This window comes from Macadamia integrifolia, unplaced genomic scaffold, assembly GCF_013358625.1.
Source record: "Macadamia integrifolia cultivar HAES 741 unplaced genomic scaffold, SCU_Mint_v3 scaffold_9A, whole genome shotgun sequence".
Lineage (NCBI taxonomy): Eukaryota > Viridiplantae > Streptophyta > Magnoliopsida > Proteales > Proteaceae > Macadamia > Macadamia integrifolia.
The window spans coordinates 125,697-146,320 of record NW_024870677.1 but is presented as its reverse complement, the minus strand read 5'-3'; the positions used below and the strand labels follow the sequence as shown (position 1 = coordinate 146,320).

At 36.2% G+C, this 20,624-nt stretch overlaps 2 protein-coding genes across 14 annotated transcripts in view; one reads left to right on the top strand and one right to left on the bottom strand.

Moving 5' to 3' along the window:
* The window catches only part of LOC122071808 (histone-lysine N-methyltransferase SMYD3), a 126,939-nt gene extending 116,976 nt beyond the window's left edge, over nucleotides 1-9,963 (bottom strand). For 4 of the 11 annotated variants that reach the window (XR_006138286.1, XM_042636226.1, XM_042636227.1 and 1 more), the window contains exons 1-4: nucleotides 9,208-9,961; nucleotides 8,958-9,092; nucleotides 5,595-5,684; nucleotides 5,070-5,141 (exon numbers count right to left, since the gene is read on the bottom strand). Coding sequence is in view for 10 of the 11 variants with exons in the window: in XM_042636226.1 (XP_042492160.1) it covers nucleotides 5,070-5,141; nucleotides 5,595-5,684; nucleotides 8,958-9,092; nucleotides 9,208-9,336 (426 nt within the window). In the remaining variant the exon portion in view is untranslated. Of the gene's footprint in view, nucleotides 1-5,069; nucleotides 5,142-5,594; nucleotides 5,685-8,957; nucleotides 9,093-9,202 lie in introns of all 11 variants that reach the window. The other 7 variants (XM_042636224.1, XM_042636229.1, XM_042636220.1 and 4 more) reach the window with 6 other exon arrangements.
* An 8,466-nt stretch (nucleotides 9,964-18,429) lies between these two features.
* The window catches only part of LOC122071804, an 86,256-nt gene continuing 84,061 nt past the window's right edge, over nucleotides 18,430-20,624 (top strand). For 2 of the 3 annotated variants that reach the window (XM_042636217.1, XM_042636216.1), the window contains exon 1: nucleotides 18,430-18,806. In XM_042636217.1, coding sequence (XP_042492151.1) covers nucleotides 18,647-18,806 — 160 coding nt within the window. In that variant the 5' untranslated portion in view covers nucleotides 18,430-18,646. The remainder of the gene's footprint in view (nucleotides 18,807-20,624) is intronic. The other variant, XM_042636215.1, reaches the window with a different exon arrangement.

Sequence of the window (20,624 nt, the reverse complement as noted above, 5' to 3'; positions counted from 1 at the left end):
TCAAGTTTGTCAAAATTTCAATACCGTTTCAAGTTTTGGTTTCGTACCGCCAAAGCGGTACAATTACTTTATATATCTAAAAAATAAATAAATAATTTCGAATGGAATGGGTAGTTGTTTTGATCCATTTCGAGATTTCGACTGAAAATAGGATATTTTAACATAAAACCCCTAATAAAAAAAATCGCCGAACCTATAAAGCCACGGATGTTCTTACATATAGAATATGAGTAGAACTCACAACCTATAAAGCCATAACTGGACAATCATAATGACAAGAGTTGTTTGGACTCTAGACCAATGAAGGCATGGCTGGATTACATATTGATCAACAGTTGTTTAGACTAAAGAGTTAGGAACAATAAGGCCAAATGCAAATGCTATGCCATGCAATGCAATGCCTTAAAGTAAATGATGCAATCAGTTATATTACAATGAACATGGTTCCGAAATAATGTTATAAAATTGTAAATCCTCTTACCACAGCTATCATGCAAATTACCAACAAAGGAAATTTCATAAGAGTACAACTATTGTTTACACAAGGAAAATGAACTTTCAGATTTTAACCTCTTTCTAGAAAGCAATTATAATTTTTTAATCCTACACATTTTGATGGAGGGCCGACAGGCTAGGGAAGAACCCCTGAGATGAACTCAAAGTTGCAAGGGAGGGAGAGAAGATTCGCACAGTGAAGGGGTGGTAAGGAAGCATACAGCCAAAGGCTGCCAGGTCACCCAGGCACACAATCAAACTAATTCTTAATTCATTCTTCAATTTTAATTTTTGCATTGCACGATTACATGTATTTAAAGGAAATGACACTACTAAACTAGAAACCAACTCTAAATCAAGTTTCAAAATATCGGGTTTCAACCTGATTTTGACCCTTAGGGAGACCGAAATTTCGATCGAAATTTTAATCATGGAAATTTTCCAAGTTTGGTGGAAACTTTTGTTTTGACCCCCAAAATGTGTTTTTTTTTCCCTGATTTTTGTGCACGTCCTATTTTAGACATTTCTAACACATTCACATAATTAGTTTCATGGAAAAAAACACCTACAGTCATACTTGTGGTGTTGACCAAAGTTTGCTAATATAGTTATTGACTGAAACTATACTACATAAATACATATATAAATTACTAACTAAAAATGTGAAATACATGATTAAAAGTTTAAAACAAACAAAATATAATGTAAATGATCCAAAATAAATAATAATATTACATAATTGTGAATTATCTCTCAAGGCTCAAGTCTCAACAGTCAACACTCAACACTCAAAACTCGATAGTTAATTCCAAGTAGAGTGTCTAGGTTGGGATGGATACCCAAAAATACTATCAACAAAAGATGACCCACCACCTGAAATACCCTCCTGTCCAAACGAAGTAGAAAATCCACTATATTGTTCATACCCACACCACCATATCCAAATGAATTGGTGGTCTCGAAGGATGGTCCACATGCATATAAATCATATGATGGATACCCATAATGCGATGCAACTGATCCGACACTCTCAAAGCCACTATCACCATGATGTACTGAACTAGGGCTCCAGTCAATGAATTCTGATATACGCCAATGCTCAGATCCTCCACTCTGTCCCAAACTCATGGCTTCCATTGTCCCAAACAAGCTGGATATATCCATGCTTTGGCCCCATCCCAATTGCCTATTTACATCATTCTACTCTTTTTCCAAAGTATATTCTGTTGAAAAAAAAATGATTTTTGGGGAAGATGGGATTGACCTTTTTTGTCCAAGCTCCCTTCTTTAGGTAGATTTGCCATGAATGTGCAAAATCCAAGCTTAGAATAAAGATTTGATGGCACAAGGGCAAAATCATAAGTGGTTTCCCAAGTTTCCCACTTCATAGAGAAAAAATATGGGGAGAGGGTCAAAATTTTGAAATAAGGCTTGATTTACCATTTAAGAAGGTTTGATAAAGGTTGGTTCAACCCAAATTTCGGTCGAAATGTGGAAATTTTGGTCGTTACTGGTTGAAACCAGTGACTTTTAAAAATCACAAGGTTTTTGGTATCGGAGTCCTGGGATACCTTCGAAATGGTCGAAACCTTGAACCATAGTCTATTCTAGATACCATGAATCCCATGAAGAGTGTCGGGGTGGTTCAAAGTCATTGATAGGAGCATGGCTCAAGAACTCAACAAGATCAACTACTTTTTTTGTTTGGCGAGTCAAGATCATAGGCGAAAGATAAAATGTACAATATCTCGATCGAGTTCTCGGTGAATATCTCGGTCTCAACTCGGCTCAAGACCAAATCACATTGGATATATACATAATTTCGATCCTCAACTCAACCCAACTCGACATCTCTCGCCTTGCTATGAAGAAAAATTGAGCTTTTGGTGGTTTGTCTTGCCAAATCTGTCCTATACAGTGTAGATTACCAACTTCAACACTTGGAGATTGGAGATTATCACTTCATCATCAATCTTTGGAGATCCTTTTCTTCTCAAGATCAGTTTTCAGTAAAAACTTCTCAAACCTATTTTTTTCATAGAAACATAGTCAATTGTTGTTTGTTTTTAATGTTCGTAAGGTGAAGGGTTTGAAGACTACTTACATAGGGTCCGAAGTCAAAGAATCATTTTGGGTTTGATTTTAAAAAACCGATGCCTCCACTATGTTTAGAAGGCCTAAAATAGGATAAATGGAAAGTTTTAGGGGCTACAAAGACCATATGGCCAAGGAGACCAACCATCGAGTCGACCGGGGAAAAAAATGCAAGATCTCAGTGAGATCTCGCCAAACTCGCTATTTTGGCTTAGCGAGATTAGGGGCAAGATCGAGATCTTAAACCTTGGGTAGGAGGTTTTCAAGAATAGGAGCAATTAGGATGATGTTGTACACTTACCTACTATTGGTGAAGCCAGATCTCAGTTTAATCCACGAAGTACTAGTGATTTTTCCCGAAAATTGTTATTTGGGAATCGATTACTAAGAGTAATTTTGAAGAGAAAAATGCCCAAAAACTCACCTCACAGCATATGTTCACGATTCTGGTTTCATAAAGGCCCTATATCCCATTTAAAGACATGTATCTAGTGTATCAAGCTATATCCGTCTGTATCGGCCTATACAACTCGATACAGTAGGATACGTACCAATACAGTTGGATTTTTAAATGTTCAGGCATATGAACGTATCAAACTATATTGGTATGTATTGTACCGTATCGAGCCATGTCGTATTATACAGTACAAATATGGTTTAAAGTATCTCCGATACCGATACTGATACGATACCCTCCGATACGTATCTTAAATTTAGTCAACTGATACAATACACACCAATACGATACATGGAATTTTTAAAATCCTTTTGTATCGATATATATCCTACAATACATACCGATATGCACTGATACACCATCGATATGTACTGATACTCTATGAAAAATATAAAATCAATGTGAAATATACGTTTTGGTATGTATCGGTGAGTATTGGTATGTATCGATTGGTATGTATCAGTGAGTATCGGTATGTATCGATCGGTACGTATCAATGAGTATCAGTATGTACCGATACAATGCGCTACGGTCATATAATGGCCAAGATGGGTATTTTTTCAGAAAACACGATTTTTTTAGGGGTTTTTGTTTCAAAATTGCTACCAGCCATATTTCTAACTAAAGTAGAAATCAAGGTTGGGAATAAGAATTTTACATTTATGGGACAACTACAAACCTTAAATTCTTAGTGCGATACCCTCAATTTAGTGTTTATGCATAATACATGTTATCAATAGCTTTTTTTAACAATTTTTTTATGCAAAAGAGTTTAAAAAGGTGTTTCATATCCATTTACATGCGTATCTTTAGCATATATTAGCATATCTCCGATACGATACGATACGATACCCTCCGACACGTATCTTAATTTTGACCGACCGATATGGCAACCAATACCGATACTTTAATCCTTGATTATTAACAATACAAGTCAATAACGAAAAAAAAAAATTTAAGGTTGTGTATCGTTACGATAGGCACCGATACTTTACACCATGTTTGCAATATATATACATATGCACATATCAACACACATATATAAGTAATCCTATTTCTAAAAATCAGGATATATATATATATATATTCATCCTAAAGCAATATACAAAAATCCAAAACATATAATCTTAGGTATATGTATAAAACTTTTTCAACAAATTCCTAATTTCCAACTGATATCTAAGAGAGTGGGAATGACTTATATGTGCAGAACTGAGTATAATTCATTTTGGTCATAACTGAATTGTTGAAACAATGAACAATACTTATTCAAACTTGGTTGATTTCTCTACCAAGCTTGATATGAACCATTAAGGTAGATTCACATCCCCAAATTAATTATTGTTGAAAGGTCACCACAAAGGGTATGGCTTCGAGGGGGCCGGGGCCAGACTTGGCATTTCCTAAGACCTTGATCTTAAGCCTTCAGACTCGGTGGAATTGAGTTGGACTTGGGACTGGTGTTGGGCTTGAATTTGGGCTGACCTTCTTAAAGCCTTTGGGTGGTCTAGCTTTTTGCTCACATGGATAGGGGTTGCATCACATCTTCATTCCCCACAACTCATGATGTTCAACTGCAAGGTGTGGCACCTTTTATGGATAGCATCTTCCCATTCCCAAGCCCCCAACAACCATATCAGCTTGGTCCACCAAGCAGCTACAATAGAGGCACATTTTGCATCATCTTCCCAACCCGGTGTGTTTTCTAACAATCTAAAGGTTCCATTATATTTAGAGATGCTTAATTATGGTCACTCTAAAATTTTGGACCAAAATATGAACATTTGACCACCGAAATGATTAAAAAAAAAACCGACCATCGAAATGTGAACAGTTTCAACTGGGTTTCGGTCGAAACTCCAAAACTTTTGGTTCCAACGACTCCTTGAACCTTTTTTGAGTGTCTCTACCATGTATAATCAATGTCTTGCACTCAATAATACCTGAAGAAGAGGATCTAGTTCTTTTTTCATATCAGTATGAGGATGACAGAAATAATAATAAAAAAAAAAAAAAGACATACCTTTGCATAGCTAGGCGTGAGTAAGAGAGCCCGACCACAGTCACGTATGCACTCTACCAAAAGGCCCATTTTCTAGCAATTAAGAGAAGGAAAACATAAACAAATTGTTTAAGATGAGAAATGAATCCAAAAATATTGACACCTAAATACACTCCTCTTTCAGGTTTTAGGGCTTTTTTCCTTAATAATGCTTCATAAATGTTCCTTAATATACAGACCTATAATTCATACAAATAGGGACTCTGGCCAGGATTATTATAGCCAAATCAAGCAAGTGGATAAGAAGTTTTTCAGCTAACTTCGATAAAGCAAAAAAAAAAAACCAATATCTACGCTTGTACAGCTACATTACGCTTGACAGCCATAGCATACATAAGTTCTCAATAGTTTTACCATATCATAAATGAAATAGTTTCTCAATAGAAGCACTAACAAAATATATGGTTGAACCAGAAAACGTTCAGTCAATAGTGACAGAAGAAAATTACAGCCACAGATACACAGGATTTTAGGAATCAAACTCACATGCAAAGACGAAGCTCGATTCGCATATAGCACTGTTACAAGGCTCTTGTCCGCATCATCGGCTTCCATTGGTGCAAACCGCAATCCCTGCTTCTTGGCAGAAAAAATGCATTTCATAAATCATATTAACAATGTTAAAATACAGCATACCTACTTTTTTTCTTTTCTTGCGCAAATAATAATTAAAAAAAACAAAACAAAACAAAACAAAACAAAACAAAAACCAAAAAGAGAGTCCATAGAGAAGGAGAAGAAGATAAAACTTCAGAGCCTACAAAAGAAGAAAGCAAAACCCAACCTTTAAGGTAGGAGGCGGGGGGGTGGGCATACGGGAAAGGGGGAGGCCCTAGGAGACAACAAAAGGTGACCAATTAAAGCTTGCTTGTAACATAAAAACCAATTCAGTCCCAAATCTGCTGCAAAGATCTGGAGCTGGAAGACCATTTTCCAAGATTGCACTACATCTAGATGTGGTTCATTGCAGCACCAAAGGCAAGCTTACCCACCTTATCACAGAATGACTTACCTCCAAAGGACATATCCACCTAGATCCATTCTCTAGAGTAGGAAGAATTCTCTGAGACCTCAGCAAGCATTTCACTAGGATCCCTTCCCAAAATGAAGACGAGAAGGGACATGCGAAGAAGAGGTGATCCACATCTTGAAAACCATTCCAACAAAGTCAGCACGAAGTTGAGACCGGAATTTGACAATGAAGGAGGAAGGACTGCATTCGGAGACAGTTGGAGAGGGCCTGCCAAACAGTGCAAATGTGACGAGGGGTGTGATTCTTGAACCAAACTAACTTGTGCAAGGGGACAACTAACTTCCTGAGCAATAAGGGAAGAGAGCTCAAGATAGGTGGCTTGCTCGTCAAAAGCAAGGACAGGGTTGTGGAGGTCAGTCTGCTAATTTGCTTGGATGGAAGCAAGTTTGGCTCTGAATTCAGAGACATGAGAGGAGATAATGCCAAAAGAGGAGTTCTAGAGCTTGAGGGCAGTTTGACATTCTTGAGCTTTCTGGAAAAGGCAATGAGAGGGGAAGAGAAGGCATGGACAGAGTTTACTCCAAGCTTCCCAGACAGAGAGGAGGGAATCCTAGTGGTGGGTCCACAAGTCAAAAAAACTTGAAAGGTTTAGGTTCAAAGGAGAAATGGGGTCATAGTTGGAAACACTAAAGAAGCCGAAGGTGGCATGGGAGGAAGGGAAAGAGGAAATTTATCAACCAAGATTCTATCAAGCTTGCAAGAAATCTTGTTGGTATCGCTTCTCATATTATGCCAGGTGAGCTTGGCCCCGGCAATCTGAGGCTTTATATGCTGATAGTCTCAAGGCAGTCGTTGAAGGACTCAACTACAAAGGAATCCATGGGGAATCCTCCCTGCTTTTTATGAGCAACTACGACAACATTAAAATCACCTCCTCAACCCCAAGGAAGAGATCCAATCAGAGGGGCAATGACACGAAGGTCATCCCAAAGCTGAATTCCTTCTCCCTTACCTTTGCATGTACTAATTCTCTTTTTTGGTATTGCTACACATGGCATCACAGTTGGTAAATCAGAGCCATCCATTGTCTCATGATCTCTTCTCCCAAAGGCATATTCTCCTCAAACCTAGATCTGCTAATGAGGTGGCTGATGATTAGGCAAAACAAGGGGTTTCGCATTCAAGTTTATGTCATGGGGATAATATGCCCTTATGATTTTATCTTTTGCACTTCTTAGGAAATGGAAAGGTTTAATGTTTCGGGTAGTTATCGTAGCAACTACTTAACACTACTTTATTCTCTTTGTGGGGCTTATTCCTTGTTGGTGTTGTCAGGTGTTCTTGTTGTTTCACTACTTTATTCACTGATTTTAGTCCAGTAGTAAATTTTATCACTATCTCAAAAAAAAAAAAGGATGAGAGGGAGAAGCACATGAGCACATCACACATACAAAACACAACTATATTTCATTAAATTCTACACCAAAACTGTATATTCATGTACCAAAAAATTCCAAACCTTTTAAGCCCTCCTAGCTCAACTCTTTCTTAAAATTAAAAAGAATTTTTTCAAAGTACAACTCCTAGAAAACTCCTAGAAGACCTATTGACTTGCTTGAGGATTTTCCTAAAATATAGACTAGACTTCATAAAACATAATAAGGTCCCTATGGCTTGAAAAAGTAATTAAACTGATTTTACACACCCCCTAATACCTAGTATTTTGACCTTATATCTTGCCCCCATGACAAGTAAACCCAGGCAATAACCCCATATAATCTCAAATACAACTACATCACGGTGTCTCCAGGGTCCATAGCTAAGGGAAATGTGCAATCATTTTCCACTTATGGGTTAATGTACCAAGTCTACTGATCAATCTGGCTTCTTCATATGTCAATATAATGCCCCAAAAGTTCTTCAAATAAGTCAATCACATGCGGGACCGTTTGAAGGATAGGAACCATTAAGAAAAACAATGGGGAAAATCCCCACACTTCATTCACAACATCCGGCTAATCCAAGGCCTCTAACCAAAGTTAAAATTAATTACTATACTACACTGCAAAAAGAAAACTAACTCTTACTAGATATGTTCCTAGCCAACAGAACCTAATACATAAATCATTTTAATTACGTATAGTACCTAAACACTACTTGATGACATACAGAACAACCTCAAAAGGCAATGCAAGTAAACCCACGAGGGATAAATAAATTAATTGTAATAACCATATCACCAAATCTACTGTGTTGATGTTCTCCTTTGTTCACCTGTCTATTTATTCTTGTAAGAGTATTTCAAGGGTTAAACTTAGCCTATATTTATATTTGCCGATTGACATACCCACTGCATCACAAAAACAATTCAAACGATTTGTTGGGGACAAATTTGATGAGGATGATAAGGTGAGTGATGAAATGATCACTTAGGGAATTGAAAATGTGTCTTATCATGTCATCCTCTTGGAAATCTGCGAGGGACCTCTTCATTTTAGTGTTGGCGCAGTTAAGGGCACCTAACTTAGTAACAACACTAGAATGCCAAGTAAGAAATTAAAGAAAACGTAATAAACGAAAAGCAAGGGTAGCAATTTAGGTTCATTTCAAGAGACTAGAGCATAGTGCAAGCAAGAATCCGAAAAAAATCTCAAAGTCTATCCATGTATCTTCAAAAATCTCCAGATAGCATCGCAAACAGCTCCAACAATGGCAAGCATTTTAGAATTCTCCCTATGTTTTACTAAATCAAATTGTGAGCAACCAGAAAAATATCTATTGAAATTGAAACCAGGGAAAAAAAAAAGGGTAAGAAAAGAAGAATTCCTGTATATACATGCTACATTGAAGGAGGAATAGTGAAACAGAACCGGTACCTGGGAGTATAAAGTCAAAGCTTTGGCGTAATCTCCACTAGAGAAACAGTCATTGCCTTTCTGTTTAAAATCTAATGCAGCTTTCGTGTTCTTATGACAGACAGCCATTTCTGGGTTCGTTAGGCCTTGTACGACCTGGAGATGCAGGAGAAGCTTTATTTTGCAAAATAAAAAGAAAATTAAATGGGAGTAAAGGTAACGAGCAGAAATCGGCAGATTGACGAGGGTTTTTTACTTCAAGAGACCTTACATCATGAAACAACGGCAGAGGAAGTAAAAAATCCAATAGAGAAGAACATGTCGAAGAAAGATCCTCGTGAGTGCTTTCGAAAATCATTCGCTTGAGGGTGATCGGAATCACACGTTTCAGCTCTTCCATTTCGTTGCCAGTAGCAAAATGCAAATGCTTCCTGCACTTCGTCAGGTGAATATTAGGATCCGGATCGTCTCCAACGACCTAAACTCCCAACCATCTACCTCCCAACTCACCTGTGTTTTTTTTAATCCAACGGTCAAGAGCCTTGACCCATCTTTACTTCTCCAATATCATCTACACTCAACCCGACCTTGGAAGAAAACCATACCCGAGAGGTGGAGAACGAACGAAATCAGACACCACCGGACATCCCCTTCCTTCAAACAAAACTAGAAAACCAGCGAAAATCTCTCTCGAATTCGATGGATTGAAGTTCGCTCAATGGAGTAATGTTTAATCTGAAATTTTAGGGACAAATTCGTAGTCCCTGACCCTAACGAATCTAGGCCACAAAAACACCTACCAGCAAGTATCAATCGAACAACAGATTTTTTAAACAAGAACAAGGGTTAGGGTTGCTTTCAACCAAAATCTCGTGTTAAGTGGATGGACTTGAGAGTTCGATCAATTCCTTCATAGTTCGATATGAACGACAACAATAGTGGAAGGAGATAAAACCCTAAAAAAAAGAAATGGAAGAACAATAGTGCGATTTCGTTCACCTCCTTTCTAAGGAGTCGGGTATGAAAAATGGGTCAAGGCTGCCACCCGATAGAATGAAAAAAAAAAAAATATATCTTGCACCACCCTAGTGTGCTAGAAGTACCGCATGCATCTCACATTTTGTTAACTAAATTACACTTAAATCCATTCCATTAAGGGGGAAACGTTACGTGATGATGTGGCGTAGTTGTTATTTCATAAATAACAAATTTATCCTTGAAGAATGGTAAATTTATTGTTTTACCCTTCTTTGTAAAAATCCCAAATCAACCTATCTTCCCCAATCTTAGGTTTAGGGCTTGGTGTCCTGCAATTCTACATCACAAGACCCACTTCAATGGCTACATAGTAAGAAGTAAAGAAACGGAAAAAATGATCGAGTTATCTAAAAATTTTTGCTAGTTGTAGCGTAAGCAAATGCAATTTACTCTGACAGTAACCCTAATTCGAGGACCATACGGCAAATTGAACCACCATGGCAACTGAGAAGAATGACTCTTCACACTCTTCTCTGCCGCTTTTGTTTCCTTGCTTATTAAACCCACTCTTCCCTTCCCATTAACTGAATTCAATCTCAGTTTTAGCCTTGTTTGACCATCTGATTTTGTTTAATCTGAGTTCTCTTAAATCTGTATTTTATTCTCTGTGAAAAGATCATGTTTTGGTTTGTTTTCATCATTCAAATATAGTATTACATTATGAATTGTTTTGGGTAGCCCAAGAGCTTTGAGATCGCTTTGGAGGTACCTTTGAGTGCCTCAAATTTTAGTTTGAACAGTTAGGTATTATGGCTGCAGGAGCTCTCTCAGTGAAAGCCCCTCTACCACACTTGCAAATAACATATTCAAAAAATTTGAATCTGTTTGGATTAGTACGCCTCTGCGATCAGCCAAACTTAGGAATTCCTCTCGTTTGGAAGGTGATAAGTTTGGGTGTTGGTGAGTGTACTCCCACATGTTTGATTATCCAACCAACCTACTCTGACAGTAGCCCTAATTTGATGACCCTGCGGCAAATTTGACCACCATGGTAGGTGAGAAGAAATGGCTCTTCACACTCTTCTCTGCCGCTTTTGTTTCCTCATTTATTTTCCGATCCACAATGTTTGGTTTCAGTGCATTGTCTGCTTTCAACTCACAAAGGTTGTTCCCCTCTACTGTACGGTATGGAGCTAAAGACCCGCCAGCATTTGCTCATTGTATCTCTAGAAAGAGATTGAATAAAGACTAGATCTTCCAGTTATTGCTCGCGATTTACGAACCGTGTAACCGTTACTTAGCAATCAATGAAGACAATATCAGATCAAGAGTTGAATTAAGGGGGAAAAAAAAAAGGAAGAGGAAGAAGAAGAGAGAGAGAAGAACACCATTAACGTCTCCTCCAAATCTTAGAGGTTCCTCTTCCGATTACATAAAAAGCGAAATTTATTAATAGATAGATTGGTGGAATTTTTTCGATATTATAGAGGGACATAACAGGGTTGGTGATGGGGGCTTGATGAGGGTTTTCAGTGACCTAAAGAACGCCATCAGCATATTTACTAAGAACAAAAAAAGAGTGCCATTAACGCAACATTTTCTCAAAGCTGTCACAGTAACAAGGAATGGGAAGTGTTATGCATAACAGGGTCAAAAAGGTATTTTCTAATTTTAAGTTAACAGTGTTATGCTTCAGGGGTGCGGTTGATAATTCTAACAAACTAGGATGGTATAAGACACAAGTTAAAAAATTATGGGTGGTACAAGATAATTTTCCAACAAAAAAGGCAAGCATGTCACAGGTGTCGACCTCGCCAATTTGAGAGGTAGATGTGGGAGTTTTTTACGTAATACTTACGTATATATGGTCCTTTTTTTTTTGGTAAATAACTATAAAGTTTTTTCTTTTTTCGGGTTAAAATATCAAACTTTTTTTTTTGTATGGAAGAGAAATGAAGTTAAATCATATTTTATGGGTAGAATAAAATTTTAAATTTTAAATAAAATGAAGCATTTATAATCATTAATTAATATGATTTTTTTTTTTTTGGTTGGTAGAATATGATTTTAATACTTAACTTCAAATCATTCTATTCAAAATCCTTAGTATTGGTAAGCACCCCTCGTGTGTCGCAAAGCTTCCATCAAGAGAGTCCACAACTCCATTCACAATGGTAATTCAAGTTCCCATATCAACCTTCACACAAATTGAAAAAAAAAAAAAAATCTCATTATCAACTTACGTATTAAGGAATAATTTACCATGATTCAAACGAAAATATAATACATATGTATTATAAAGCCATGTAAGATGATGATTAATTTGTTTCCACTTTTTTATACATATTTTATTTTATCGCCTTAGAGATGTGCAAAGCAGTGATGAACAAGTATTTACAAAGAACGTATGTTCTCATTTTTTGTAACTTTATTTAGTCGACATTTAAGAACATTAATTGGCAATAACCAAAATGCCCGATGGAATGATGAACAATCCTATACATTGCGTTTATGTGGGTTTCATCATGAAAATCCTTACTACGAAATTGGTTTGGAAATGATATGAGTTGACCATCATTTATAATAGATCAAAATTTTGCCTATGAGACTCGTTTTCAAGCAATTTTTCAACTAAGTTTTTTTATTTTCATAACACCATGAAGTATACTTTATTGTGTGATAATTATATTTTTTAAGATTTCAATATAAAATGAGGCAGCAAAAAAAAAAAAAAAAACCACAAAAAGGGGGTTCAGATCGGGTTGTCCTTATCAAGACCACCCTAAATGCTAAATGACTCGACTGATCTATAGTTAACCTCACAGAAAACACGATTGAGCCAATGATGGAAGCATATTGTTATGTCATGCTCAACACCAGGAGCATGTCAACTTCCTCAAACCTAAACTCAAACATCAGCTCAATCCATCTCATGTTGAGCCGGGTCCATCCCTACGATTGATCCCAATCATGTTTGGAACTCTTTCGTATCTTCCTAAACGTGTTTAGGACTAATCAAACAGTTTTTAAAATTAATAGAACATTTTTTATTTAATTGGTTAAATGGGTTTTATCCTCACAATCATTGATCTTAAAATATCCATATCTTATCCAAAATCAATTGAATTTCGATGACACTTGTTGCAATACACCACTTAGAGACTAGACACTTCTTCAACTATAAACACTAGTCCTTCACCATGTATTCAAAGATAAAATTTGTAATTTATAATTTTAAATACAATACCTAAAAGAATGATCTTGCGATCAATAGATTTGCAAACATACACCATATAAAATTGTGGATGTCACCTACCCCCATTGTTTTGGCATGATTGATTTGTATTTATTAAATTTTTCTTCCAATTGCGATTCATTCTTCATGCTATTTTAGAACCTTTTTTTTTTTATTCTATAATTGCTTTGTGTATTTAAACAAATTTATGCAATTATCACATGTTGTGGCTATTTCATTTCCACCATTAAGGTGTGCATTTAAAAATATAAAACTATATATGACAATTCATTCATTGTATTTCTATTTCATGTTTGAGTAACATAGCCATATCATTTAAATGATCATTTATATCCCTTTTTAAGATCATATGGAATCGCAGGGCCTTTAGGTTGACACCTTATACTTTATTTTAATTTTAAAATTTGTTATTTATATTTCCACTATGAGATGAGTGGAGGGCAATTATGCAGGAGATCTTTTTTTTTTTTTTTTTTTTAACAAGAAGAACATGTACATATGGGCCTCTTGAACATCAAGTTCATGGAACCAAGGAGTGGAATGTGGCTATTATGTATTACGCAAAATCGACAATGCTTCACTGCCGGGCTATTAGTTGTACCATTATTGTCTTGAAAATACAAGGAAAAAAAAACACGAGTGAAAGTAGCATATATACATAAGATATATTGAATAATCTGGACAATGATTAGATGAGTCGCGGCCTTCCCTAGACTGGAGATGACCTAATAATTATCCGATTCAACGATGATATGGTGTGATCCGAAAGATTTAGCATGAATAAGGCTAACACAGATAGATAGAGCTTCACCTACCATTATCGAGTTGAAAGTAACATACTCATAGACAACTGTTATTTGAACCCCATTATTATCTCGAAAGATATATCCAATATCTATATTCAATCTACATTTTGAAAGTGTTGCATCACAATTTAGCTTCACAAAACCCACAAAAATAGACTTTCAAGTAATTGCATCAGGAGTGGAAGAGGAAGAGGAAGAGGAAGAGGAAGAGGAAGTAGTAGTACCCCCTCGGAAACTGCTCTCTTTTTGCTTCGATGAAACCCTTAAATGATTGTTCACCATGTTTTATCACCTTATTTGGAGACCACACATTTATGGCTTTCCAAAATCTTCAACAAATGAATGATTAAAGAAAAAGGCACTCACGAGCAACGATTTTGTTTGATGCGAATATATTATATAATTTTTCACCAAAAAAATAATATATTATTTCATTATTTTATCCACACGTTAGTCTTTATATCTCGAAATCAATGAAGAGCAATCAAACCAAAACCACCGTTCCAAATTTCAAAAAAAAATGAATGATACACCATGCTGTTATATTATCATGATTATTTTATGTTAGGCTTACACAATTTACATTGATTATTCTTTTAAATGTCTCTATTATAATAATGTTCCCCCTCCCTTCGTTTGGCCTTGTTTCTCTTCTTCTCCTATTATGTATTCGTAATCTTATCAAACAATTTTGATAGATAATTTATTCATTTAATTCCTAAGCTTATCCATACTTATATTATTATGGCATTCGAATGTACTACTTTAGTTACTTTATATCACTTAAAAGGAAGATAATATTGTATTAAAGTGATAAACTAAGCGGTAGTAACCATATTTTTGTCCTCTTGAGATAACACTTCATCAACATGTGTATACGGGTGCCACATTTATGCATCATAAATTGTCGCAACAATAATTAATACTTCTTTGGTATCACGGCTGTTGGGAGGGGATAAATATTTCTATTTCAAAGCCCTTTAATTCACGAGTCTTTGTTTTTCTAACCCCTTCATCCCATCCCTTGATTGTGTTGTCCAAACAGGGCAAAAAAATCACCTCCAGTTGTGAAGATTAGCAGAGTTTGTGGACCTGTACCTTGGAAAATAGCGGTATGGGTCCGATAGTTTATGTTGATTGTGATTTCCCACTTAAAACAGGTTGCTGCCTGATGAAGTTGCTAGGCACCTCGGTACACTTGGTAAAAACCAAATTTGAACCATAGGTATTTGTGTATTATGAAAATAGGCTAACTAAGCATATATGCTAAAGATACATACATTACACACAGTATAAACATGTGATGGGAAACTAAAAGAAGAGGGAACAAATCCGTATATTTGTATATAGCTAGCTATGCATGGTTGGCATTATGGAATGAAAAACAACAAATTTTGGGAGTGGACAAATCAAGACAAAATTTAAATCTATCACACATCAAGCTGGAAAGTACACAACTACTTCTATCATGCTATCATCAAGCAATACATAGCATTTTATGCATAAGGATTGGGATCATGAAAATACAATTATCACACAAACACATTACATCATTCATATGGTACGCCACATAAGTGAAAAAGTTAAATACAAAATAGAAAATCATACAATCAAAATGACAAAGTTACCATTACATTTATGTGCTAATAATATGAAAGATATGTGAGATACATAGAATATAAGGATGGGGATCATGTGTCATAAAATACATCTAACAATTATTTACAAAGACTAAATAATTAAATAAATTAAAATAAAAATGCATGAAATTCGTGCATTAATATAATGACTAGAAAACCGGTAATCTAGACTAACCTAAAAAAAAAAAAAAGGAAAACAATAGGGAAATACATTAGACAAGAAATTTATCTCATAACAAAATGTTAAAATCACCTCAAGAAAATTGAAAATTCAGAATAAAATAAGCAAAATTAAACTGGAAGCAATTAAAAAAACGATGAAAAAATATCTTAAAAAAAATATCGGAAAATATACTTGCCTATTATATGAAATCCATACAACTAAAAAAAAAAAAATGTTTTAGAGAGGGAACACATATCTAGAAAATTTAATAATAAATACGTATGAAAATCTATACTGAAATCCTAACATAGCCTATAAGATAGCGATAGAGGATAATGGTGGACTTAAGCATAAAACATACCGACCAATAGAAAAATAATAAAAAATAGAATACTAAGCTTACAACTATTGCAAAAATCATAACAAGAAGATGAGATATGCATGCACAATTTATAAGAATAATACTTTTCAATATAAAAACGCAAAAAATCTTGTAATTGGTGCACAACATTGTTGACCTACTAAGAGCGCAACAATAACTTGTGCTCAGTAGAAGTGCACCAATTCACTATAAATTTTGTTTGAATGAGATGTAATAAAATGGAACAGAAATAAGACTTATTTAGATACAACTTCCATGAAGAGTTAAGGGTGAATGGAAATGCGTAGACTCATTTAATATTGTATTCGAATCGGAATTGGTGCAGTAGAATAACAAGACAACTTTACAATACGATTATAATATGCATAAAATTCGTCTACAACTTGAACTTGGCAGGATTTACTAGAACTTGGGAGTTTGAAGAAAGAATATGAATCCTCCCATTTAGTTGTTCACGTCTAGGCCTATTAACTGGAGATGGTATGAAGATCAAGATAAGCTCTTAGGTGTGGGTAGGCTCCTTGCAAGTTCCAAATCGAGACCAAATCGTATTATAGCTACGTATTTTGAAACTCACTCTTCCATCTCTTCAAGGTGGGGCCACTTATTGTCAATAATATATGTTTTGGGTTGGATCGATTAAGGTCCTAAGTCATCTATTTATAGCCTTGGGACCTATTAGTCGACCAAGGAAAGTTTGTCTTGCATCCATTATTGTGGGGTTTTTCCCTTATTGGTAGGGGTTTAATGTGACTGTATATGAAAAGAAGTATTATTCCATAGTCAAGATAAAATTTTCATTTATTCCACAATCAAGATGAAGTTTTCCCTTATCACTTAGGGTTCTAAAGCATCATAAGGCCTTAGAATATGCTTATGTACAAGCCTTGGGAGGCATGGAGGAGATATGATAAAGATTTGCTATAAAGATCCACACATTCCCTACTTTTTTGTAGACCGGTACAAAGTGAACTTTGGCCATAAAGAAAAGGGATTTGACCGATGTTGGCCAAGTTACTACTGACGTCAATTGAGATGCATTTATCACTATAACCTAACTTGGGCTGACTTATTGGATCTAATATGGTTGAGTTGTTTACTCAAACAAAGATTGGTAAAAGGCATTTGCCATGGCATGGGTTGAATCTAAATATGTCAAAACCATTAATTAAACTTTGAGAATAATATTTTTATGTTGATTTGAAATCATCACATATCAGCATGAACACGCAAAGCACTACCAAGGGCAAAAAAAGATGACTATAAAAAAATGATCACTCCATATTCTAGTGGGATTTTTGACTTGTCATCTCGTAGTTTTTCCAAGGGTGACTAAATGTGTTGTCTACACCAGCGATGAACCTACATTGTCTATGCCACAAGAGATGTACCTACCCCATGAAGAGGGTGGTGAGGAAACATACTTGTCCTTATGCCCCACAAGTACTAAGAAGAGAAAATAACGTTAAGTACTTTTACTTTTTTAAAATGTTTTATCATTTTTTCTTGTTGTGACTTATTTATGAGGGTGGGATGTGTAACGTTCTTGCTTTTGTCAAATTATTAACATGTCAAGTGAATAGAATGTAACCAAATATTAAGATACGTGTCAGATTGCGGTATGAGGAAAGTGTTAGGCAATTCGATCTATTCGATAAAAATCAGACTTCAACATTTATGGTGATTTATATATAGACTTACTAAAGGAGAAGGGAAATAGAAAACAAATTCATGCTACATTGTTAGTAAAAATAAAACTAAAGAATACATGATAAAACCTTTAAAGAAATATTATGAGAGAACATTATTCATCACCATTCTCCCATCCGCCCGCCCGCCCGCCCGCCCGCCAGCCTGCCTGCCTACCCACCCCCCTTGCCCCTCTAGTAGGAGGTCGATTATAGAGAGGAATAAACCATAGCAGCCTTTTTTTTTATTTTTGGTTGGGGGTGGGGGTGTTATAAGTCAGAAAACATAATTTTTTTTTTTTTTTTCCCGGTATACAGATAAGAAAACATAACTAACCCCACTCGCCCTGGGTCTTTTATTTTTTTGGTAGAATCGCCCTGGGTCACCATGTATCATGTTTTGAAAAGGACGGATCGAGTGAAAAAACTTGATTTTTCCAGTAGGATAAAAAGATTTTAAAGGATATGAATTATTCTAACAAAAAAAAAAAAAAAAAAGAAAAAGAAAAAAAAAGGAGAGAATAAAATTGGGTATATGCTTTTATCGTGATTAAAGTGATAGACTACACAAAAAAATTAAAAGGAAAAAGAAAGAAAGAAAGAAAGAAAGAAAGAAAGACTTGCCCTCTTCGCCGCGTTGAGTATTTATATACGTTGCCGGTTGCCCCTTCCGTCGTGGAAGCTACCGCATCGGACATTCACCTTCTCGGACGAGGCAATTTTTCTCTGGGGAGAGGAACACAATCAATCGACCCATATTGTTCAGGAGTTCACTGAAATACGATTATACACTGTCAATGGCTTCCACGGAGGGATTGGTGCCGATCACGCGGACCTTTTTGTCCCGTTACTACGACAAGTATCCTTTCCCAGCTATTCCCGAGGATGTATTTCGTTTGTCAACACAGCTTCGTTCGATGTCGAACGACTTGCAGAAGGAATTTCCACTCAATGAAGGTGAAATCTCTCTTCATCTCTCTCCCATCCTTTTCGGTATTACTTGCTTTGAAAGAATTCAATCCATCAGTTCCCTTTTTGATTCTCATTATACGTTCCATTTCTGAATCTTCCGATCACTCTGATGCTGCTCTTCTCGAAAAATCTAGTAAATTTCATACGTTAGAATTTCTTAAACCTACTGGGTTCGCGTAGAGTCTCGCTGTCCTTTTTCGAGTTCGCTTTTTGCGTATCTGCGTGAAGACTTTACACGCAGGTTTATGCGGTAACCGAGAGGCATATCCTCCCACTTATCCATTCCCTCGACTGTTTTGAGAGGTGGTGTTCATCAATTTATGCCGGTGTGTGAGCCCGTGTCTATAGAATCATAAGACCGGGACATACCTGTCATATGATCAGTGACGCCATAGTCAATAACCCAAGAAGGAGCAGTGGAAGGAGCAGATGGGGAGACCTGTAAGGTTGAAGCCGAAGAGTTTGGCACTAAGAGCTGCCCAATTGTGACAACCCTGTGAAAAGTATCTTCTCTGGGAAGGGAACCGTGATCTGTTAGCAGGCCAGATGAATACCTCATAGGTTCAGTCTCAACCATAACAGTATGTGTTCTAGCTACCCTCTGCCACCACCTCCCCTCTGCCACCACGCATAACAAAATGACTGCCATGCATGGCAGGGGGATGGTCATGAAGTACCCAACACCTCTCTCCAGTGTACTCAGGTTTCCTACACTGATCACATCGGAGTCTGTTCTTAAAATCCTCTCGTGGTGGCCTTTGGCCTCATCCTCCATTGTGCAAATCTCAGTGGGTGCTAGAAGTAAGAGTAGACCGCTTAAGAGATGGTATAGTTTCCATGGCCACTCGTCAGGTCTTCTCACTTTGCAAGTAGATTCATACTTCATCTAAGGAGGGAGGAGGATACTGGCCCAAAATATGTATTGTTTGAGATTTTAAATGTAACCGCAAGCATACGGATCAGTGTAGCTACGGGTCGAACACAGGGAGAGCAGCCACTTTCTTTTTTATTTCTTTTAATAATGCGAAAGTGAACCGATTAATGGTTGTGATCTAATTCTAATTACCATCCTAAACATATGTATCTAAAATAACATCCTAACAATTCGTCATCTAAGAATTTAAAGACGCAAGCCACGCAATTAAAATTAAATAAATAACTATCTGAAAATAAACAACCCACGTAATTTAAAAAAAAAAATAAATAAATAAAGGAAAAAAATGCTGAAATAAAAATAAAGTAAAAAAAAGGGGAGAAAACTAGAGAGAGACTCACAAGTAGGTTTCTCTACTTAGCCCGAGGGATGCATCATAATATGAACTTTCCTACTTGACCAGAGAGTCACTCTTACAAGGGTTACTCTACTTGGCTTTAGGGAAAAGAAGACAATTAAAATAAAAGCAATAAATTGATGGTTCTATGGCTAGGAGGGGCAAAGCCAACACATACACTAGCAATGAACCTTAAGGGAAAGGGATAGCAATAATGTAACAACTGAAATTAAAATCATAAATTAAGAAAGAAAGGGTAGTCAGAAGAGGGAATGAGAGGGGGGAGAGAAGACTATTGAAGGAGCCTACTTACTTGAATCAATGCTTGAACTTGAAAGCTTGGGTGATTTGAGATACTACTAGGACTAAAAACCAGATCTGGAATAAACCAAATATGAAATTTCTAGTCCTAGAGAAAACAAACCTTGAAAAAAAAAAAACTGAACTTGAAAAAAAAAGATGCTCCACGGCTCGTGATCTTGTCACCTAGATCTAAGCCTAGAACTATAACTTTAAAAATTACAACTCAATA